Source organism: Oxyura jamaicensis, chromosome 3 (genome assembly GCF_011077185.1).
Source record: "Oxyura jamaicensis isolate SHBP4307 breed ruddy duck chromosome 3, BPBGC_Ojam_1.0, whole genome shotgun sequence".
Lineage (NCBI taxonomy): Eukaryota > Metazoa > Chordata > Aves > Anseriformes > Anatidae > Oxyura > Oxyura jamaicensis.
The window spans coordinates 4,229,237-4,254,057 of NC_048895.1; the positions used below are offsets into that span (position 1 = coordinate 4,229,237).

Here is a 24,821-nt window from a genome sequence, read left to right on the forward strand (position 1 = left end):
AAAAGGCTCTATTACAATGGGTCCTAATAATAGGTGTCATCGATTCCTGCTATGTTCTCCCATCCCTCCCCCAACATGAACTCAGCAGAAGAAGGCTGTCGCATGACACAAGCATGTGGCAGTGTGGTACAAACCATTATCTTTGCATAAACGTCAACTTTCCTATTAGCTGAGGTAAGAAATGTTGATTTGCTTAGAACATTGAAAGCATCTCACAAATGCAACTACATGACTAATTTCCAGGACAGATAAATAACGAAGAACTCACTTCTACATCCAACTCCAGAATGTCAGCGGTTCTGTTCAGCAGGGAGCCAATATTTGGTTTTGTTCTTCCAAAGTCTCCATGCACAAATTCTTTAATGTAGCTAAAAAGGGTGGCTAAGGAAAGGTGCATTGTGCCATAAAGGCCTCCAAAGGTGGAGGGGAAAAAAGGGAAAAAAACAGTGTGATGAAAAAACATCCTCAAAGCAAAAATAGTGTATTTTTCTACTGCTAATCTAAATCGAAGTGAACATCCTGTTAAGACTATCCTTAATATCCTGTGAAGCTCATACCCATCTTTAAAAGACTACTAATTCTTGGCTTTTTATACATTTCATAGCTATCAGATACTTCTCCATCTATGCCCACCACCAAAATACGCACAAACTGGTAGCATTTTTGAATGAAAGCCCACGTGAAATTCTGACATAAAAGCAAACATCAGCAAGATCTGACTGTTGAAGAACCGAGATTTAGAAACGCTGGAGAGATAAAAGCAGGAAACTTCCCATTGCCTGAATTGCTCTAATCAACAAGGTGTTTCGTAAATGCATTGTGTAACAGCAGCTAAGGATACGTTCCCGCTTGAGTCTTCAGATGCAGGCGAAAGTGATGCTCATCTATGTACTCAGACTTCATGGTGTGAATGATCCGACATCTTACGGCCAGAGGCCTTCTGTGAAGAACCCGGAGAGGTGTCTTCTGGTCAAGTTTTAATTCCTAATACAAGAGGGAACAAAATAAATGAGGAAGGAAATATGCAACACGCTGCACAGATTGAGATGAAGTCATATGTACCATTAGCCAATCGCATCTTTTTTTTTCTATTGTGTTATGGGAGTTGAGTAATCTTCTGGAGGAAAGACTAATTTTTTTCATGTTTATCGAAAGAAAAAAGGACAGCCATCTCAGAGGCCAAACGAGAAGGCCTCATATGAACACAAACTAATGGAATCACATATACTGAGGAATAACCTTGAAATCTCCACGGTCGTTTGCTGGAATAACTCCAGGATTTGCAACCTCACTGAGAGCCTCAGGCAATCAAAAATAAAATAAAAATCCCATCCACAAAATGCTTTGTCTAAACTACAGCCAGCCCTCTAGAAATAATAGTGAGGGAAAAAAAAAAAAATGTTCTCAGAACAGACTTTTAAGAAGCTCATTCCCCTCATTCCCTACCCTCATCCCCTTCCCCAGATAAGATGCAGCACTTTGCAAGGCAACCTTTCAGGAAGTGGGTAGGCATACTTAAAAAAAAAAGAAAAAGCCAGTTCACAACAGTTGTTTCCTTTAAGTGCAGTGGTTCAAGCTTCAATTTGAGAATGATTTCATGGGCAAGACCCATAGACAACAGTGCAACACAACAAAAACTGAAGACATTCCTCCACCAGCGCTGTCCCTCTGACTAGCATTTGGAGGAAGTTCTCGGTAACAGCATGCTTGTTACTCTGAGCACTGGTTAGCCCTTTTTGCACTATTTTCCATAGACCTTACAAACAAGCAGCGTGGGTGCCAGATTTCTCCCTCTCCCATTCCCTGCTTTTTATTATTTGGCCTGCTATTATGCAATAACTTGTAACAGGCTGTCTAACAGTGAGAAGGGGGAAAGGAGATACTAAAGTCATATAGCAAAAGGAACCCTGATCAAACAAACCAACCAACCACAGGAAGGAGGTATGTCCATGGGTGCATGTATATAAAATCTCCCCTAAGACACCAGGCCAGGTACTACATAAATTAGCCAAAAAAAAGAAAAAAGAAAAAGGAGGAGCTACAGATACCTTGATATCATCTAGAAACGCTATATCTTCTTTCTGTATTGCTTTGTCTGTCCATACTAAGGCACTATAGGTCTTTGTTTTTTCCTCTTCACCTTCCTTCATACGACCAATTGCCTCTCTAAATAAAAGAAATTAATTACTCATATAACATAAGCATAATTATATAATGCTGTGAGCAGGAACGCTTGCAAAACTCCCAAAGCGTCACTTTGAAATCCTTTGCCAGCAATGATAAATACTGACCTGGTGACAAGCTGTAAATCTCGAACCTGTATTTTGTCTGACGAGTTATTAATAGTCTGTGATATTTAAAAAAAAAAAAAGAATCAGTTAGCAAAGCTGCTCTCTTAGAGAAGAAACACATGCTTTATGAGTTCCATGAGGTGCAAATGATTTACCTGCTGAAGTTCCTTCATTTCCACAGCAGTAAAATGTATTCTACGAGGATTCACAAGCTCAATGGCAAAGGGCCTTCCTGGCAACATGCAGAGTCATAAAACATAAAAACATGTTGTTCTAAATTAACGTTTGAATTTATGCAGTAAGGTTGGAAGGTGTGAAGGCTGTCTGCTGTTACGCAAACAGGGATAGGAACTTGCAGGCTTAGGGATGTAACATCAGATGGAAGGAAAGAAACAAGGGACTTTTTTGGCTACTAAGCCCCAGTATCAGCAATATGTGCAAATTACGACTTCCCAGAAGACATCTTGTACAAGTCTGTGCTAATTAAAAAATAAAATAAGAAAAAAAGTTAATTAGCTTATTTTCTGTCACCTACAGCAATGCCCAGGTGCAGGATGATGTTAAATCCCGCTCCCTCAGCTAAACATCTGTTGCAATAGCTGCACTTTCTGTGCTGAGGGCCAGCGATGATCCCCAGTAAAAGCAGTGCCAAAGAACTACGCTCCCAATCAGACAGGAACTGGAATGCATCGTTGTTAGTTTTCACTTTTTCTTCCCCCCTCCTCCTTTGGATATAGTAGATTCAGCATATTTTCCAATACTGACCTTTAGAAAGGAGCCAAGTTCAAAAAGAAAATAAGGCTTCCCCACTCCCCAGTGACAGGCAAAGCACAAGGACCCAACAGAAAACAAGACAGGAATCCGTCTGGCATAAAGGTTTTAAAAATAGGAAGTGAATAAAATAAAATATTCTTCACAAGCTCTGCTTTTCCATGCAGCTATGCAGCCAGGGACATAGAAAAAAGCTCTCCTCTTTCAGTTCTTTTAATGAAACCATGAAATCTTTGGGAATAAATACATAAATATCACTAAAATGTTTCACCATAAAACTTCAAAGCATGTCTAGTCACACACTTATGCACTTAGCAGTCAGCAAGACCTATCAGGGTAGCTCCACTTAACTATTTTGTTGGTTTCTGTGCTTCACAAGACATGTTTCACGCCTTACCATTGCCTAGTGTTCGTACATCCACATCTTCTCTTCCAGAGGAAGAAAAATTAAAGCCTGTAACAGATTTGAATAAGGGAAATGAGATTTTACTCTACATTTTTAATACTCTCCACAGCTTTTAAAAGGAGAGATATTCTAAATTTGTTTGCAAATATACTTCAAATGGTTATCTTTATAAAATGAAGCCTGCACTGTATTTGAACAAATCAGGAGGGAAACAGTTTCTGTTTATGCCTTCATGCTCACTGATTTGTTAAAGAGCACTCCTAATTTTTTGGCCAATCATTGTAAGCTGTCTTCCTCCAAAACACAACTTAAATACACCCAACGACTTCAGAGAAATTTCTGCTAGTCTGCTCTCCTGGGCAGAAGAGGAAGAAAATTCAGGTCTAATCTGGAAGATAGCCACTTTTTTTTTTTTTTTCCCCACTTGGTTGTTTTTGTCTTTCAAGCTACACAAACATGTATTGTTGGGTATTCAGTTTCCTGTATCACACCCCTTCTATCTTCAAGCTTTGCCTGAAGACGGACTGGGAGACCAAACCCTGCACTAAAAAGTAACTTTGCAGCTCAAAGGGTCTCTGAAAAACTGTTTCACTTTTTTTTTTTTTTTTTTCCCCTCTTTAGGGAACAAACAAGACCACAGAAAGATTTTCTTAGTTTTTATTATCCCTCACTTCTCCAGTCATGTAATGATAACTAAATAACAATGAGAAAATGTTTCCATGCTCATGAAGGCTTCTTTCTGTCACAACATCAGAATTTTCTTAGTTGGACTCTGCTTGTACAAAACATGCTCCAGATCTTTTATCACTTCACAGCCCTTTGCTGGACTCAATTTAGCATGTCCGTGTCTTTCTTGTACTGGAGCCCCAAATGAGGCCCAGTACAGTGTCACACCACTGCTGAGAAAAGGTGGTAGATCACCTCCCTTGACCTGCTGTACGCTTATATTGCTCCTCACCATTATTTATAGGCAGTTCTGGTGGTCACCTGTGGGAATTCTGCAAGCTAAAGTCAGGTGTTGCATACTAACTGGTCTGAAGACATAGTCTGAGAATTTTTCTAGTGTTCAGATTAGCATAGCAACTCTTGGGAGGGAGGAAAGAAGGGGAAAGAAACTGTCTTCTTCTAAACTAATATTTAATGCAATTTTTCCTTGGGCATTCTATATCTCTAATTCCAAGTCTAACAGGCGACAAATGACAGGCAGTGATTATTTCATCTGGATAATCCCTGGATAAGCATTTCTCTTACGGAACTCTATGCACTGAAGAAAATAAATTAATCAAGGTAAGAAACATGAAGAGGTTGAAACTAGGCAGATATTATGGAATGCCCATGGCAAAAACCTCCTCATTAGGAATTACTGAATGAATTACCAACTGTTACGAGGCATGGCTAGACAAAAATACTACCACATAAAAGCAGACTTTTTGCATCATCAGATCAGCTGAGGAGATATTTTAGAAGGATAAAAGATACCGTATGAAATACAATCACCTAATTACTCATAGGCCATAGCTAAAAAACAGCTTATGGGCTTTGACTCGGAAGGGTAGGAGAGGGATAAAGATACGTAGTGTTTTTCATTACACTGTTGTATTAAATGAGTAGCTACTAAGAAAAAATATTCTAGTAATAACGAAAAATATTTATGGTAAAAGATCTCCTAGACACTTACTGTCTGCTTTGAACTCTGCCATTAGATGCTCTGAAATCAGTTCTTCCACTGAAGACTCCAGCTTTCGCTCCCCATCAATAATCCAGGGAGTCTGAGGTAAATTCCTTGAATATTTATTGTACCTTCCTGTAAAAACATGTTACCTGTAGTCATTCTTAAGCAGTGGATAAAAGAACCAGTATTCCATATTCAAATGCATTTAACTTCCACTGGAGCCTCATGAAAATAATTTTACACACTTATCCTTGTTTTACTGCAAGAGCGCTGCAGCAACAGTACAAAATTCATGCTCCTGGACCTACAAGTGTTTCGGCATCCGAGATGACCAGCTGAAAGGCACATGTGGAGAACCTATTGCTGCAGTCAAACCCTCAGGTACAAGAAGCATATAAACAAAACCGCACAAGACTAACACAACTGAGAAGGAAAAAACAGAGATCCAAGTACCCAGCCTGAGGCAACTTAGTTGTGAATAATTATTCTTTGAATCAGAGCACGGTATTGAGACAATTTCCTCCAAGTCAAACTAATGTTTTTTATAAAAATTAACAAATAAATTAAACCAGTACTACATACTGGGCTATAGCTTGATACATCCTCACTAGATAAATAGGAGATATATATATATACGTATATACACAAATATATATATACACATATATATATATATATATGCTTGTCCACCAATCTATGCATGTCCTAAGTAAACAAGCTCCCCCACATCCTCATATCAAATAGTTCAGGTTTCAATCCAAGTTCTGCCTTGTCTGAATGTTTAACACAAGAAACCCAAACTAAAATGCTTTGGCTCATTACAAGGAAAACCACGCTAGCAAAATACCTCACTAATAAACTAGTGCAAATTTCAAGAACCTTGGAACATTGCTATGTGAAGAGATTGCCATCCTCTGACTGATTCCAGTCCTAGTCTGGTATTATGTCATGCTCACACGCGACACAAGGACTGCTACAACCAAGAACGAGTCTGACACGGATGATCAAGATGAGCTTTCTTATTGATAGGTTTTATAAGAAGTGAAAACATGCACAAAACAGGGAACTCATTCAAAAAGAACGAGCAACCCCCCTGCACTAACAAGTTCCAAACTGAAACCCTGCATTTATGAAACAAAAAAAGGAGTTCAAAGTAGCTATGCATATGGTACCTGTGTCTTTGTCATCTCCATTTTTTTGTCTTTCAGTATCATACTTTCCTATTTCTAACAACACTTCCTTCCAGCATTTTGATCTGCAGAAAAAACCCACACAAACAAATGGGGAAACTGACTAATACTGTTTCGATGGGGCAAATAATGAAAGTACTATGAATAACCATTCAGAAGTCAGCTTCACACTGCTAAATTCTCTTTCCATAAAATGGAAATAGGAAAATAATACTTTTTTTTTTTTTCTTTCAACTCCCCACTCTAATAATTTTAGTTTTTGATCTGAGCAACAGTGGGTAAAAAACAAACAAACAGGTATTTCTCAGTTCAACAGCTTCTCCTGAGCCCTTAAAAAAGAAAAAAAAAAAGAGTAGCAGACGGAAGGGATCAGTAAACACCAAAGGTAAGGTCAAGAGGGCAATACAAACTCTGAAACTGTGCTTACAAATTAAGATCCCAATCTCAATTAAACTGCTGTAATAGCAAAAAAAAACTGCACTGTATTCAAGAAATTCTTCTGGGTTAATTCTTTATAAATTAGAGACAACATAGGGTTGTGGGTTTTTTTTGCTTGTTTGGAACACCACCACCACCACCACCCCCCCAAAAAAAACAAAAAACATCCCAATCTGTAAGTTACAAAACACAAAAACAAAATTCAATTCAATCACAAGCAGAAAACTGACCATGTCTTTCTACATACATGATAAAACCACTCAACAAAACAGGGTGTTTGGAAAGGGCTAAAAGAAATCAGGTATCTTGGGTTCATGAAAATGTACATTTAACTGTCTAATTGTTAATTAAAAATAAGAAACAGGTATATAGAGAACACCAACTAGCCTGCCACGAGAATATTCAATTTCACATTTTTTTCTTTTCATTTGATTATTTCTTTTCATTTTTATTTGAATAAATCCTTTATTCAGGATTTTTACCATCCTTTTAAACATAGCATATAGGCTTAAAATTGTATTATTGCATTATAGGCTTAAAGTTGTATTTTTAAATAATCTGTGTATAATTAAATAAGTGGTTGTTTATACACAGGGCTGGGGAAGGTTAGATACACTTGTAGGCAATGACAGAAAAGTCTGTAGAATCAACACAGGGACATCAAATGCTGTTGCACTACCTGTCTTATCCAATTATTCCAGATGTTACCTTGGGTTGGAGGGGGCTACGATTTCCAAAATTTCACTTTTATTGATTTCATGAAGATCGACAGTTTTGGCTGGAGTAAGATGCAGATAAATCCAGATGGTGAACACTGCTAAATCCAACTCAAAATCCCAGCAAAGCACAGCACTGCTGACAGCTTATCTAGTGGGGAAGTGCCTTTCCCAAACCATACTGCAACTGCAGCATTTGCAGGGATAAGGGTTATCCCAAGGAGACAGAAAGGAAGACCAATATGATTTCTTCCCCTTTCCAAGTCCACCCTTAGATAGAGCTAGATTTAATTCTTTCCTCCTTATAAGTAATTACAGGAATCAACACATAGCAAGAGTCTCCTGGCTCTTGTAGCAGCATTATAAAGTTACGCTTAAAACAACAGAGCAGCAAATAAATGGATCACTTTACCAGCCACAAAAACTGCACCATTATTGCACTGAATTTCCAGTGCAACGCAGAGGTTCTTTGGTGAACACGGGGGACATGGAAAATGCCTGTAAAAGAAAGATTGAGAAAGACCAGTAATACCAGAACATAACTGAGCACCACCCTAGTAATAATGGCACGGAAGACAATGGCTTCAGGTACTAAAAACACAGCTGCAGTATAAACTCAGTATTCACATTAATAGCTGGAACAGCAAGAAATGAATAAACTTTAAGCAAATGAAGAACAGTGCATTGCAAAATAGACTTCTGTCAGTCTGTCATCCAACGTTACCGATGTGTCACACTCCAAAGTGTGCTAATGAGCAGTACCATACTACAGAAATAACGAAACCAAGTACTGCAGGAAAACCACCTTCAGAACCTATTATTAAGTCTTCACTGGGAATCCAAGAAAAGAGCTGTGAAGATTTACTGCATTTAAACATAGTGAACTATAGAGAAAACGTTTATTGATGTCTTCCCACTGCTTGTGTTTTTGCTGCTTGCTTGTTTCTCTGTTTTAACCGTATTACAGTGCTTGGTGTTACAGGTAGAAGTTCCATGATTTCTAAATCTCTCCTGTGGTTTTGAGGATGCACATAAAGATTTGTTTGAATGTGTCTGATTGGCAATACTGTAATGAACTGTTTTCACTTCCAACCATTCTAAACCCCATGCCAGCCCAGAGACTTGCAGTGACGCGCTGCTGGCAGCACCGAGCAGAACTGCAGCTCCCTGACCTACAGCTTCTCTTCTGTGGTGCTCCTGGGATACTAGAACAATGAGGCAATATTACTAGTGGGAAGAAGACCACCGTTTGTGTCATGTCCAGTTTTCCATCTCCTGTGGCTTAATTCAAGCATTTTAACATTGCTTTAACTAAAAAAATCTGGAATTATATTTTATTATCGGAAGCCCAGAAAATTCAACACATTTAAAATAATAAACTAGTGGAATTTAAGCAATTAGTTCTTTTATAGTCATCTTAATACCACTTACCCACCTAATATTTTCCTCCCCATCCTAGTTCTACACAAAAGAACAATACTAAGAACTAGTTTCAGTATATACTTACTTGAGAAAATCCTCTTCTTTTATCTTCTCTAAGGCTTTAATAACTGCCATTCTAGTGAAAACAGACTGCACAGTGAAATAAAAAATGAGTCAAGAAGAGAAGTTAAGAAAGGATATGCCTAAAAAAGAAAGAAACCCTAAAACATACACATGAGACACTTCTCACAATATAGTTTCTTCACTCATGTTTTATGTTTTCTTATAGCTACAAACAACTCTGTATCAGCGAGAGCTCACTGTGACCTTAAACCTTAACAGGGCAACAAAGAGCAACATGTAATTTTGCCTAAACATATCCAAGTAGCTTTACTCACAACATGAAAACAATGTAATTAGTGCAGCTTACTGATCAGAACATAATGATTATTGTTGTACACTTAAATGCTCATGGTTTTGTAGAGTTGGGTCTTGAAATCCTCCAGGGATGGAGCCTGCAAACCCCCTCTGGGGGTAGCCTGCTCCTCTGTCTAACTGTCCTCATGGTGAAGTTTTTTTCTTGCATCTACTTTGAACCTCTCATTTCAACTTATGGCCACTGTTTCTCAGTCTTCTACCATGCACTGTGCTGCTTCCCAACCTGACAGTCCCCAGTCCATGTTTCTGACAGAGTTTAATCCTTCCTGGGTGTCAGACTGTGTGTTTGATGCTGCCAAATTTCATATGGCTTGCATCAGCCCGTTCCTTCAGCCTGCTTAGGTTACTCTAGTGGCAGCTCTGCCCTCAGGTGTATCCAACAGTCCTTCCAATTTGTTGTCATCAGCAAACTCGATGAGAATAGCCTCTACAGTCTCCTCCAGGTTTTTTATAAAGATGCTCAAAAGGAGGGATCCCAGGACAGCCTCCTGCAGTACTCCACTGTCACAGGCATCCAGATAGAGTATGACACCCAGTAACTACTACCCTTTAAGCCCAATCACGTGGATTATGACCCATCTAGCTGTCCACCCATCCAGACCATAAGTCTAAACACTTCAGGATGAGCACTGGTACATGGAAAGGAACTGAAAAGTCATGTTTTCATTCAGCTTCGGGACTTGGAAAAACAGTGAAAAATACTGAATTGCTGTCTGGGGTGATTCACGTCCTTGCTCTGATGATCCAGGACATCCTGGGTGCCTTCAGGAAAGTTGCTGCTTCTCTACCTACGCATAAACTAGAGATAAAGTAGAGATAAAAGTACCTTCCTTCCTCATAGGACAGATGAGCTGGAAAACCTTTAAAGTAACAGTACGTTTAAATAAGTATCTACAGTAGATGACAATTTTTTACTCAGAATCCAGCTTTTATACCACTTCTGATTAACACAGCCCTTGATGCTAGCTTCAAGCACAGCTTCAGCGTAAGGATGAGCCTCTGATGGCTCTTCAGAGGCTGTATTTCTTCCTTTAGATTCCCCTACATCTTGTTGCCTGTGTGGTTTCAACAGCTAGGCCCTGCCGGTTTAGCTCCTTATGGGGGGTTTCCCCCTTTTAAAGGAAAGCAATGCAGCAAGCAGTGAGTTATGACAATACAATACTTCTAAAAAAAGATTTGTGTGTATTCCTCAGGTGGAGTACAGCAGGCAGGATTCCAGGGTCAGACTGCTTCCACCAAAAGTCGGCAGACTGTTCACCAGAAAGAACAAAAGGCCTCTCATAGGCTGCTGACAGAAGTTACCTGTTCTCCCTCGCATCACACCCACCATCCTACTCCTATCAGCTTATCTCCAACTGCTTTTTATTCTTATACCCCCTCTTTTCTCTCAATGATTGTGTGCACTCAGGGTATGCAACGAGTGGCAAGGTCCCTTTTCTTTTTTCCCCTGCTCCAGAAGCAGACAGGATAAAACCATCCTGGATGTACGGTGTCTTTCATTCAGATCAGAGGACGTGAAAACTCTGGTGTGATCGTTCTCTTTCAGCTGCGGAGTCTCCTCTTCACAATGTGACTTATCTGAACTGTTTTACCTACATAGAGCTCGAGGATTGTATTTTATGCTACTTTTAATGTATGAGAATCAAATTCTTACATCTGAAGGGATGTATTTACAGAGAACAGTCCTAAAAGTATTCCTTTGGACAATATGGAAAATTAATGAGCTAAAGGAAAGCAACAAGGTCGTAGTTCTCCTAAGGAAAGAAATGTTAAGTGAATAAAAGGAGATGACTGTATTTTCAGACAACTGAAAATTCTGGGACTTTTCTGATGAAGGAAAAACAGACATTAAACACAGACTGAATACCCAGGTAAGTTCTTCATTGTAGCTACAGCTGTGAAATTTTGAATGTCAGAAAGGAAATGCAACAATGATGAGATCCTACCTGTTTGTTTTTTGCTGGCTTGAAACAATCCGGACAGGCTGTGGCTCTGAATAGAGAGATGAAAATTAGCTGCTACTCTTACAGAAAAAGCAACAAACGAGCAAAACAAAAAATCAGGGACAGACAAGCATAGCATGTAAATGGTCTTTGTATCCCAGTATGTCCAGCATCTCACTTCCACAGCTTAGCACAGACCAGATTTTTAAATCAATTTTATCCTAAACCACCAATGGTGGAAAGTGTGCATTGCCTGATCTAGAGATAAATCACAAAGCTGTGTAAGCCGGTCTTGCTCTGACCAACACAGATGTTCCTCAGTTTTGAGATGGGATGGAAAAGCACGTAAGAAGTTTATCTTTCAGTCCTTTTCAATCCTTCTCAATAAACGTTATGATCAATGTTTAAGTTCTGCTCGAGGTACGCTGACATCTTGAAATCTGTATTTCCTGCTCTTAGACAACATACGCTGCAAATTAAACGTATCCAAACCAGAGACACAAGTTGCTGTTTCTGGATAGGAAAATTCAACTTACTACAGAAAAAAGTAACCCCAGGTGTTTGATACCATTTGTGTTTTGCCCCTTCAAAAGGAAACTATTGGTTGCTTCACAAAAGTGAAAGCCAAGTCAGTGAAACATTTTTTTCTGAGTACTGTAAAGGAAATTATTGTTCCTATTAGTGGATTTCTGTGTATGCAGTAAGAGATGATTTCTAGCCTACAACAGAGTTTATCAATTCTTGCTGGTGCTTTTCAACACTTTTATAACTGCTATAGACTAAAAGAAGTAGGTCTGACCTCTTGCAGTTTCTATACAAGCAGCTTTCCTGGTCAGCTGTGACACAAAGCGTCACAAATCCCCTTTTCCAGAATTTAAATATAGATCTCCAAATATAAACTAACAAGAGCCAATTTGACCTTCCACATCAAACCAAGGGTCATTTTGGCACACATACCTACACATGATTCTGTAAAAACAGCTGGAGAGAGAGGAAGAAATTGCACATGTCATACTTGGAAATCCATCCAAAAGCATACTTGGAGCTGGGAGGGCATCTCCAGGTTGAGTCAAGGTCTTAATTTTGCTTCCATACAGCTGTCATTACTAAAGCTCTGACCACTACCAGATTTCCCTATTTACACTGAAACTGAAACATTGCCCCAGACATGTCCAGAGCCAACCCTCCACGTACGGAGAACGTCCTGACACCTGAGAAACTACCACAAAATTAAGTTAGGGAAGGTGTTGTTACTTCAGAAGAACACCCAAAATCTCAATTGCTGTTTAAATATGCCACAAAGAGAAGGCAGATAAAGGGATATTGTCAAGACACATGGAATAGACCTGAGTAGCTGGAATGTGGAACATAAATTCTTTACAATTTTCCCTTCTACAGCTATTCCTCTTGGAGCACCAACACTGGCATCACAACATGCTCGGCATCAACATTTTTGAAAGGTCACAAAAAAGTACTGGGAAGATGAGCTGAAAATATGAGCTGCCAGGTTTCAGGAAGGAAGAGCACTACAGGACGTGAGAACTGATCAAGTAAAATTAAGTAAATAAGAACAGAGGTATGCTGGAAACTTTTGAGTTTTTATGGGAATTTGGGTAAAATTGCAGTTTGGCTCTAATACTTTTTCATTTGCCCAGTCTTTAAGATGTTTTTAAGATGTTCCTAATTCTAGGTCTGCCACTGAGCATGCAGTTGTTGAAAACTAAGAAGGTGGCAGACTGAGCACTCACAAATTGCCAGAAGTTAAACGAGGGAAATCAGTAAGGGCTGCAAAGGAAATATCTTGTCTCCAGGGATGAAGTCACTACATGATGCAGAAGTCAGAATTTCTATGAGGAGCCTCTGTCTCTGTTAGGATTTAACTTGTCGTAGGAGCACAAGTGATGATACTGAGTGAAACTCAACTTTTCCAGGAAGCATCAGCAAACAGGAAGAGCGAACCTAATTATCCAGAATATACTACTGTCAGATTTTGAGAAATCAGATTCAATGGTAGCTAAATTCACAGAAATATTTTGCTTCTTTGTGTTAAAGAAGGATTTATACAGAAAATGCTCTGTTGGGCCAGGACAAAGATTGTGTGTGGTGGCCAGGGAACTTCTGTTTCTTTTAATCAAGCAGCTAATTTGGATGAATCCACTTCTAAACCTTCCCTCCTATCCATGAGCAGGATGAGAACAGGAAAACCTAGACATGACCTCAAAAGATTCCCCCACCCTCAACTATGTGTTTTGAGTTTATTTTTTTGAAATGATACAGCCATGTTGAGGAGGGTAATGGGTTTGAAAAGGGCTGGAAATTTTACAACTTTTTCCAAATGTTCTCCTTCCAGTCCAAAACAAAATTCTGGATGATTTTGTTTATTGGCTTTAAAGCTCAGAATTAACCAGACAGAGGTGGCATAACTTTAAGCTTTGCAGCTCTATCTGAATATGAGGGAGTTTAAACGCAGGACCCATTTGAGTTTATAAACACTGCATATTCTCATCTGTAGCAAATCCAAACCAACAAAGTTGCACAATATTTAGATAAAGATCTTTTGTTATTTATATCAAAACTTACAGGAAACGGCACTCCTCATCTGTTTCTGGGTGAGCAAAGACCACGCTAACTTCAAACAAACTCTAAATTAAAAAAAAAAAAAAAGGGTGGGGGTGGTAATACTTTGTTAAACAAACGAGGATATTCCCAAGCATACTTATTGTAATACTAGGAAAATAGTAAAGAGGTAGGCAAAAGAGAAAGTAATCCACTTATTCTACAACACAACCTAAAGAAAGACATTAAAACTTGTGCCATAATGGCATTTGCATTTCTGAAGTACCCAAAGAGGATCTCAGAGCACTTCAATAACATGACCTACACATCATAGATACTGGCCCCATTTTGCACAGGGGGAATTGAGTCAGAGACAGTATATGCTCAAAGCCTATTACGGTCACTAAACTTAACACACCTTCTGGGAGAGCAGTGCATAGCGTGGAATAAAGATAAAAACCCTGTACTAGTCACCACTGAAGAATTTTGTCAGGGGCTTCGTTTGCAATGACTGGATGGCCTTGGGGCAAAGAAAGGCAACATGTCCTAGTGGATTGACAGCTAGACTAGAAACTCTAGTGTAATCTCAGTTCTACCCCCAATTCCCTGTTTGGCCTTGGGCAAACAACACTCATTACTTCTGTTATTCAGATACCAGTATACCTCAAGAGGGCTATTGAAAAGATTGGCTAATATTCAAGTGGCTTGTAGATAAAGAGTACTACACAAGTAACTTTTATGGTACAATGGTGTCTGAAGTGGCTCAGTGGCTAAGTGTTGTAAAGCTTTTGCTAACTCAGTATGTAAGAAGTTTGTTTCTTCCTGGATCATCTTCATGGTGACTGAGTGATTCTCTCTTCACTAAGACAAAAGGGATGCTTTCAATTAGCACCCCTGGGAACAGACAATCTGTAATTACTACGGAAGTTGACAAATCAACGACTGAGACTAATCCTGGGGTCAGTCCTATGGCTGATGACAAGTAAAAACTAGAGACTGCTTTGTCTTCAGCAGGATTTTTAGCCAAGTTTGCAGAGATTTAATGTCAAGATGATGGTGTTTCTGAATTTGCCTGACAACTTCTGAATGTCACATACAGTCAATGTTTTTCAGAAACATTTTAGGGATGTTAGTCAGAACCTGAAAGTTGAAAATACAGTTTGAGAAAACATTCCTATTGCCTATTTACTAGTACTGCAGGTTCCAGCATGCCTATCTCTAGCAGTCATTAAAGTCAACAAGGACCAGTCTTCCCTCCTTTAGTATGTTTCAGAAATATATCCCAAACACAGTATTTAACATGTGAGTAACATGAAAAATTTATCTCACAAAGCAGTAAAAGTGTTGGCAGTAATAGGAGAGCACAGAAGGAATATATAAGCATTGCTTGGTCTCCAAAAACCAAAGATCCTGGAAAAGTCTCATTTGTAAAAGGAAGGTGGCAGCCCAAGAGCAAGAGATTTAGCAGAAGACTGCAGTGGTCCCAGTATACTCAGTGATCTCTGTGTATAAAAACGGAAGTTGAACCACTTGGCACTGAGACTTGGGGATCTCACGTTAAAAGAACTCCCCCGCTCTCCTTCCCCCTACAGTGAATATAAGAGTAGTGCAACTTGTTTATCTGTTAATGATAAAAAATTGTATACATATATATATTTTTACCTATCTATCTAAATACATACACACACACACACAAAAGAAAGTGCTTTTTTATTTATACAATACCTTTCCATCAGCGGGAACACCCAACTCCTCTGACAACTGGGGATGAATAATCCACTTGTAAGCTTCTTTCAGTGAAACGATGTCATCCTTTGCCAAGGAAAGGCCCAGTTTTCTGAATCACATACGTAAAGAAATAATAACTTGCACAGGAGTCTGTCAAAGATAGCTACATGACATATGATATTTCTAGACAGAATTAAGTAGCTCGTCCGAGGTAAACAAGCAGTGTACAAATGAAATGGACTAACACACTAAGCGTACAGATCACAGCACGAAAGAATGAAAGACCTCCTGTAACAGCAGTGGAGCTTTGTACTGAATTAATAAAAAAGGAGTTAAGGAAACATTAAGGCCAGACAGGAATTCCAGGTAAGATGCTTCACAGTAAGCACATAAACACACACATGCAGATGCTACATGGCATGGTAAATCATACCATGCCATTTAAAGCAAACCTTAATCCAAAAAAAAAAAAAAAGGGTTGGTTTCTTTTTTTTTCCAACCAGATCAGTGAGATGATCAGCTCTCCAGGTGGTCACATAAGCACTTACGTTAACACAAGAAAGACAGAAGGTACATGCAAATGGAGCCAGGATGCTTCTGATAGTAAATCAACATCTAGTTCAGCTTAAGTAAACTGAGTATCTGGATCCTGCAGGGCAGCACCTGTGCTATTTGCTAAGGAGCCTCTTGTCCAGGTTCCAGCCAAGGTAATGTCTTGCTCTGCCCTGTTTCTATTTGCCAGTGTTTCTTGCATTAAAAATTTAAAAATAGATTATGTTTCTTCCTCTGTGAGAGAACATGCACTGAGGAAACTCATCCCAGAGTTTCATGGTAGATCAAAAGTTGCAAAAGCCTTTCTAGAGTCTACATGAAGAAAAGCTTAGGAAGAGATATGCAAAAAAAAAATATCCTTTGTTTTAAACAAACAAACACCTTATGTAAGGTTTTGTTGTTGTTGTTAAAAGGACAAATCAGTTCTTCATTAAAGGAGGGCATGAACTCCAGTGGACACAAATTCTTAAGGGGAAAATTCCAGGTAAAAGCCTCCGTTGACTTTGCTGGGATCTGACTCTGTAGGTACAAGACCAGACTCCCCTATCTTCACCCATGCAGAGAGAAGTTAAAAGAAGCAGATGCCTGCAAGAATGCCAGCATGATTTCAAACCCCTTGCTTACGAACTTACAACGCAAAGCACATGTCCTATACAAATGGCACCAATGACTACTCAGACAAGATGTGCCCTATACAAGCTAATCTTCTCCCAAGCAATTTAATGAAACAATGGCTTTTAAATTAGTCTCAAAGTAGGAAGTGATTCATCAACTTTTACTCTGGCTTTCTATAAATATCTTCAAACTGTACTTCCACTGAGGATGGCTTCTACCAAAGAATAATCCAGTTATCTTTAACTAACTTTGAGACAAGTGGATTTACTTTCCCTTGTCAACAAAGCCAGCCCAGCCACTCAAAATGGCTCTACATGTTCTCATTTGGCCAGGAATGGGAGTGTCCTGCAGTAGAAAAAAGTCACTCATTTATTTCAAAACACCAAGGGTAAAAAGCAGAGTCAAAACTAACTTGCTCTCACCACACTAACATCTTTCTGCTACCACACTACTGATTTTTCACCTTTATCTGACTAAAAACGTTCAGTCACTTTTAATGTAAGCTAAACGTGATATGGTGGCAAAACAAAGAGGTCCGTATTTCATTATGTCATCAGGGGACAACACGATTCTGGCTCGCAGGTGGCATCATGGGACCTCTCGGGACCATTAAGTTAACTGGAAGCTGTACAATTACATAGCCTGCACTCCAAGCTGAAAGGCCATAAGCTATAACCACACCACACAAGGCAAATGAGATAAGAAACCTCAATTAAGGTTAAACCAGGATACAAAACAACCCCCAGGTGCCATCTTATCCTTTGCAAGCATTGTGTAAACTGAACAATAGGACCATAACAAGACATCATCTTCTTGTCTGCACAATGTTTTATATAGACAAATGGTGAAGAGGACTTGTCAGACAGATGACAAAAGCTGTGGATGATTTAAAAAATAAATAAATAAAATAAAATGACAGCATATCCTAATTCTGAATTTCCTTCTGATTAGCTTCAAACACACAAAGTAAGTTAAAATCTGAGCTGAGAATATAGGAAGTGCTTCTACGTGTTCCACAACGTTAGCAGTTAGTACCTTTATATGAAAGCAACTGTCTTGATCTTGAAAATACAGTATTAATTAATTGATCAATTTTTTTTTTATTAATGTACATATCTCAGCAGGTCCAGTGCATTAAGTGGTTTCTCATTTCTGCTATGCTGAAAAAAAGTTATAGTAAGAGTATCTCTTCTTTCTCTAAATCTGGGGGACTCACTAGTAGATGTGATGTGAGAGTTGCCAAAAGAAATTACTCACCCCATTTCCTGTTTTACCAGCAGCCAAGCAGCACGCTGTATGTCACCAGCCATGCCCAGGAAGAAGAGAGAGAAAAAAAATGCAGCTGAAATTAACGTTCAAAACTCCAACTGTTTGAGACTGCTAGCAGAATAAAAATTTAAAAAGTTAAAAGAACTTAGGACACTAAGGAAGCAATAGAATTTTAATTTAGCTTTTATTTAGGAGTTGAAGGTCACAGTCAGTGTTTGTCCTTCCCTCCCCAGAATGACCGAGAGACCCCTGCTCTGCATGTGTGAGCTGTTCCTTACTCTGCTATCCATTCTTCCATCACTAGACTCACAGAAACACAGGAAGGCTTTTGGGGAACAGACAACTGAATCACTTTTCCATCACATCAATGAGAAGCTTGAGGTATCTTTAACATATCCATACGAAGAGTTGATTATATTGAAGAAAGAGTGTAGTGTCTTCATGGGATACACTTAAAGCAGTTCCTAGGACAAGCTGACAGAGAACTCTGGACATCAAAAAGCCATTAGTCAAAGGAAAAGACTTGAAGATTTTTTTTTTTTTTTGCCTGTTATGCTAAGCTAAATTTTATTGTTTCTCAAATATTTTGATATTTCCCTATTCCACTTGCAGGTTTTTAAAACGATGGTTAAAACAATCCTTCCAAAGCTAGTGTGTCATATTATTCTGTTCTATAACCCTTTGAAAAAGCTCTCACTTTTACGCGCTCCTCCCTCTACATCTCCATTTATCACCTCTGAAGTTTCACCCCACGTTTTGAAGGAACAAGTGGCATATGATGCAAAATGCAGAAGCCTCCACCACACACTTTTTTTTTTTTTTTTCCCCAGAACAACTCTTGTGTTTGAGAAATAATTGAAGATATACAGGCAAAGCTAAAAGTTGTTTGGATATTCTGAACACAGCATTTACATACACTGGAGGTTTAAATCCTGAACACACGAAAAGCTAAGGACTGGTTTTGCCCTACACGGGCAAACAATTATGTTTCTCTTGCTGATAACACTAGCTCCACACTAAGAAAAAACCACCCACTTTTAAAATGTTCCTAGTGATACGGAATATACTTGTACATCTGGCTGAATGTAAAATAAATTAATATTCCTGAGTACTAAGGAGCGTTCAGTCTGCTGCTGGAGAGACCCGGGAAGTGACATGAAAGGCAGTGGGAAATCCCAGCTCCCTGAAACAAACTGCATACATTTCTGAGACATCAGTTTGCAAACGGACAACCAAGTCACCTCAAATCCCATCTGGCTTTTAAAACAGAACAGGCTGCATTAAAAGCAGCTTGGAACTTGTTATTAACTAGGTAAAGACTCTGACAGCCATAGTCAAGTGCAACTAGCAGTTATCTGCCATACAGAGAAATGAAGAAAAAGCATCTGAATGGATGCTATTTGAAAACTGATTTGGCATATTGTTAAAAAACATCTAATACAGTTAGCATCCATTATAAAAAACATGAAATAAATGACACACTTGGTCTCATGGCAATCACGAACCCTCTCCCTGAGGACTGCCCCTCATTTAAAGCTCAGCACTCAGACAAGCAGTCACCGGCTGAATATGGAAAAGCTAAAGAACAGACGACACACTACTAGAAACCTGAAGAAGCTGCTGGTACAAATGCTGGAATTCACTAACAATCATTTATTACACAGCATACATAGGAAAGGCTAGCAGATCTGATCTGAGAATCCTGAGCAGATTCCACCTTGAACTCTCCTTTTCATTTTTTCTCTTCTTCTCCCTGCTGCCCCTCTGTCGCTTTGTGCAAATCCTCCGTGAATGCCACCTTCTGCAGCTCCTGGTGTACTACTTTGAAGGGAGGTTCCAAGAAGCAGTATTTATCTTACATGAGAGACCAGAGGATAACTCGGGGACCTCAGGAGGTCTCTATCCAACCTTGTGCTTAAAACAGAATCAGCGATGTAATCAAACCAGGTTGCTCTGGGCTTTATCCAATTAGGTCTTGAAAACCTCCAGTAATGGAGACTGCCCCACTTCTCTGGACAACCTGCTCCAATGCTGGATTGTCCTCAATCCAACCATGGTAAATGCTTTCTCTGCCCTCCACTAGCAACCTTATTTATGGAAAAAAAAAAAAAAAAAAAAAAAAAAACCAAAATTTGCAGGCTCCTTTAATGTGGCACTGCCCAGGAACATGACTTAGGTGTCACACCGACAACTGGAACTCAGCAGTACAAGAATTAACAGTGGCAGAAACAAAGGTCAAAAGCAGAATTAAAATTGCCAGTGGTAAGAAATGACAATAGAAAGATACAAAAGGAAGCACAAGGGAGCATCAGCCAAAAAATCAGTGCAACACTACCAGACTGGAACAAAATTAAAAGGACCAAGAAATGAAAGACTTCCAAAGAACCCTGTTTATGCCAAAAGCTTCCAAAAGCATATTTTTCCCCAGCTTTGCCCTGGGAAGCCTGACATTTTAGAGGGGCAGTCTCACTCACTCCTCTTAGGACTGATATACTGATCCCACACAGTGGTCTATTACTTCAGTTTAGTAACTGTTCGGTGATTTAGGCTTTATATTTTATCTCTGCATGCACTAAGAGCGACTCCAACTCTCTGCACTGCAATGGAAACATACTAACTGAATTACTAAACTGAAGCGCGTTTAACCAAAATTTTAACTTTGACCTCAAGTGGCCTTTGTATTAGGTCTTGAATTACTTTTGCCAGTAGTGATACTGGACACGCGTACTAAGAAAACCTGTATCATATTTCCATCCCAACAGAATGCCTATCACTGCAAGGGCCATTAATAAGAAAAAAAAAAAAAAAAATCTCAATTGAAAACTTCCTACATTGAAGCAACAACATTCTCTGTTCTTCCTCTGCTAACAACCACACCACCACATCAAGACCAGTGTTACACTACTTCACTAACTGAACCGGTGCTGTTTACGCACAGCCTGAACGCTTAAGTGTTCTCACTATCCTCACAGAAGCTGAATTCCAAAGCCAGGCTGTTTGTCTTAAAACAACTACAATGGAAAATGAAAATAAGTAGTTTTCAGTCTGTGTGTGGACTCCAGGAAGGTGACTCCACAACCATATACACACATGCAATGTCCAAAAATGAGTCCTTATGTCCAAAATAGTGAAGATCACTCATCTCCATTCTTCAGCATCTTAAATCCCTTCCCCGTCTTTCATTCTTCATATATGATATATATGGTGCTTCAAGAATAAAACATCCTCCCCCTCTACCCCAAACTCCGTCAAAATGATTACTCTCTGTTGTCAAGGAAATAATGAAGAGGTTTGAAAACATGTATCAAACTTTTAGGAGCAGAGCCAGGATCATATCATCTTTTGGTTGAAATCAGAAGGAACCACATCATACATCACTTTTCCACGCTGATAGAGGAACTCAATCAAAAAATGTCTATCATCCTTCCTTTGGTCCATCTCAAAGAATGAGAAAAATCTTAAAAACAGTGCTAGAAACATTAAGGGGCAAGAGGGATGGTGGAGAGAGAATATGGACTTTGTTGGATACATGATCCACAAATCAGCACAGCACTGAACAAAATAAATATAGTTGTATTGATGGAATACTGTTACTCAAATTCAGTGTGATTCATTATAGTGCATATGTAGACAGTCTGAGTAAGACTGCTTCACCAAATGCCATGAAGTATATTGTAATCTTGTTTGCATAATAACCCAGATAAAATCATAAATAAAAAGAGTTTCCAATTGAATCTCCTTGAACATACATCTGAAATAGAAAATACGACAACTGCAGAACCTGGTCTAGAAATCCGCCTTTGACAAATGCCAATTTAAACAATCTCAAATTCCTTGATTCAAAACACAAAGAAGGTTTGGTACTCCGTCGGGTGGCTAATCTCACTCCCTTTCCCTGTTTTATAGGGGCACAATTACAAACTAGAGAACACTTCTGCGTGTCAGAAAACCGACCGTGCTACAGTAAGACCACAGGTCAAATCTCATCTCCTCTCTCCTGACTTCAAAAGTGAAAAGAAAATTAAAGAAATTACTTTTCCCCGTCAGTTAAGACAAAACAATAGATTGGGGTACTGTGAGCACAGAAGCCAAAAGATCCCAAATTCCAAATCACATTCAACCAGTCCCTCTACTCCTCTGCCTTAATTCCCCCGCTCTGCTCTTTCCCAGCTGTATGCGAAGCAGGGGATCGGATCCCTCTACTTCATAATTACTTTATGTTTGTGAAGTGGTTTGAAAATGAAAAATGCTCATTACAGAGCTCAAGCCTGCAGGGCAATGCTTAACAGCAAACAGATTTCTGAAATACACTAGCACAGGCACTATATTGATTACGAGCTGCAGGATATTATTCTAATGCTATCTGAGGAATCACAGTGGCAACTGTTGAAATACCATGTGCAATCCCAGCCACAGCATTTTTTCTGTGTATTAGAAAAGAGCTTCGAGATGGGGAATTCCACGATGAGGTATACACAGTCCTACAGGGAGTAATGACTACAGATGCTATTTGCATCAATGTCCTTGTAGCAAGTACCAGGATGATGGATCACAACTGAGACTACAGACATAGCTAACAGTTACCCTTCTGAAGGGCATGACTCACTTCAAATTCTAATATAGTTGTCTGACATAAACTTGGGACTCTTGTATTTATGATTTATTTTAATCAAACATCCTACTTGTAGGAAGAGGCGATAGCTTCTTTGCATTACAGATACAAATACTATGCAAATGTAAATTTTATGTCCCCCTATTCTTCAGCTCCTGTCCTACTTTTTAGGCTTGGCAGGATGACAACCATTATAATTAAAGTAGTTGAAGGTAACATTAAAAGGCAGTTTCTGATTTTTTTAAGTAAGTCAGAGAAAATCTGTGTGTCATACAAAAGGTCAATGGGAGGGAGTCTGTCTTTGGGGTGTCCTTTTACAATAAAATTACGTGTTCTTGTAGAGTGCAGCTCAAAGAATTAATAACAAAATCTAACAAAAGATCGTCGTTTCAACATAAAACTTCTTGAAATACGGCAATTTCTGTAACTTGCTGCTTCTCTGTAACTATAAAGCAGGAACTGTTTTTACCACTTAGTTTTGAAGTGGTAAGTGGATGGGTGCTAAACAAAACCCCGTGATTTTAAGCGCATTCTCTCTCATCACCACCATCAACCATTTTCACCTCTCCAGTTGGAACACCACTGCACCAACAGCTGCTTTAACGTTTGGCAAGACTGAAGGTGTGGAACAGAAAAGACAGCAGGAACCGCCTAACACAAGACCTGCTTACAGCTGAACCAAAACTGTTTCCAAAGAGAACAGACATATTTTTAGAGCTTCCCACTCACTCATCTCATTCAATCTATTCATTTCTGGACCCACCCCACAGCTTTTATTCCCTTTGTTGTACCAAGCACTGTAGTATTGTTTGTTCTGCTTGAGCATAGGAAGCAGAAACCTTGCCTGGAGCAGATGGACAGGTTAAGAATTACATCATCTCACCCCTTGTATCAAACTAACAGTTTACTTCGCTTAGATGACAAAGTTATTATAAAGTATTACATCTGGGTTTCTACCAACCGCATTTGTCAAGTCAGTTTTCCCAGTCCACACCGAGCATCATCAAGATTTCAGTCAGCAAGAGGAACTCTCTGAAGCAAACTATTATTTTTTTGCAAAAACATTGGCAGCCAAGACAGCGTCAAACCAGACAGAAACACATGCCCTACTTGTTCAGACCAGCGTGAGAACATCAGAGAGCTGGAACTGCAATGCAATAACTCCCTCTACCGAGGCATTCTGGTAAAGACCCACAAGGACGCTGCAAAAGAACAGCAGCACCTAATTTTTCTCTCCTTGCCTCTTAGTTATATACATAAACTATGGGGAAATACGTATTTTTAAGCTAGATCACTCACTGTCACTACAATAAATACAGTAAGGAATGTAGAATGGGAATTGAAAAGACCTGATCAGTGGCACCCTGAAAAATAACAAGGCTTCTCTCTTTTTTTTAAAAAAAAAAAAAAAACAAAAACAAGTTTATACTTCTATGGTTAACTCTGAGAATCAGTTTGGAGGAATTCTGACCAACATTTGGAGTTCTGCACATGCATGCATCCATGTACATACCTAGCCTGAAAATGCTTTTTAAATTTATTTTTTGATAAATCTAATTTTTTTGGATGACCATAAAATGAAATGAGAGTAAAGAGAGTTCCTCCAGACAGAAAGCCCAAGGCAATTTGTTCTGGCATTATTTTACCACACATAGTGACAGCTGAGGTGAACACCCCAACCATACTTAATTTTGGATAGGAAGTAGACAGTCTGATGTGCAATCAGACTTAGCATTAGAACATACATCAGCACAACACCGTTATTACACTGCCATTTGCCTGAGAAGCAAGAACTAACAGTACTTGCTAAACACTAGAAGTGTACTAGGTAGTTAAACTACCTACCTACTATCTAACTCCTAGGTCGTTAAACTATCAAGCTGTGTGGAATGAGAATACTTGTTACCACAGATTTATATGCAAATCCAGGAAGACTTCATTCTGAAGTTTCTACTACATCTTACTACGGGATGCATCTATTTTAAAGACTTCCACGTTGCCCTTTGCAAGAGTATTTTTGCATCACTTTATATTAGAAAGCAAGAAAACATGTAAAACATCTCACAACTCAGCAAAAATTGTCACTTTATTAATCAAGTTATACTATACTTAGTATTCTCCCTCAATTTTCAAAGAAATTATCGGGGTTATATACTGCCCATGCTACCGTTATCTTTTGTAATTAAATGACTGAAATGTAAA

At 39.0% G+C, this 24,821-nt stretch overlaps 1 protein-coding gene across 3 annotated transcripts in view; it reads right to left on the bottom strand.

Annotated features, from left to right (window-relative positions):
- PUS10 (pseudouridine synthase 10) overlaps positions 1-24,821 on the bottom strand; it is a 31,941-nt gene that overhangs the window by 1,668 nt on the left and 5,452 nt on the right. For 2 of the 3 annotated variants that reach the window (XM_035322444.1, XM_035322443.1), the window contains exons 5-17: positions 17,996-18,030; positions 15,569-15,680; positions 13,868-13,929; positions 11,291-11,336; positions 8,992-9,056; positions 7,897-7,982; positions 5,147-5,272; positions 3,460-3,516; positions 2,447-2,523; positions 2,292-2,347; positions 2,049-2,166; positions 842-984; positions 269-368 (exon numbers count right to left, since the gene is read on the bottom strand). In XM_035322444.1, the coding sequence (XP_035178335.1) occupies positions 269-368; positions 842-984; positions 2,049-2,166; positions 2,292-2,347; positions 2,447-2,523; positions 3,460-3,516; positions 5,147-5,272; positions 7,897-7,982; positions 8,992-9,056; positions 11,291-11,336; positions 13,868-13,929; positions 15,569-15,680; positions 17,996-18,030 (1,083 nt within the window). Of the gene's footprint in view, positions 1-268; positions 369-841; positions 985-2,048; positions 2,167-2,291; positions 2,348-2,446; positions 2,524-3,459; positions 3,517-5,146; positions 5,273-7,896; positions 7,983-8,991; positions 9,057-11,290; positions 11,337-13,867; positions 13,930-15,568; positions 15,722-17,995; positions 18,031-24,821 lie in introns of all 3 variants that reach the window. The other variant, XM_035322446.1, reaches the window with a different exon arrangement.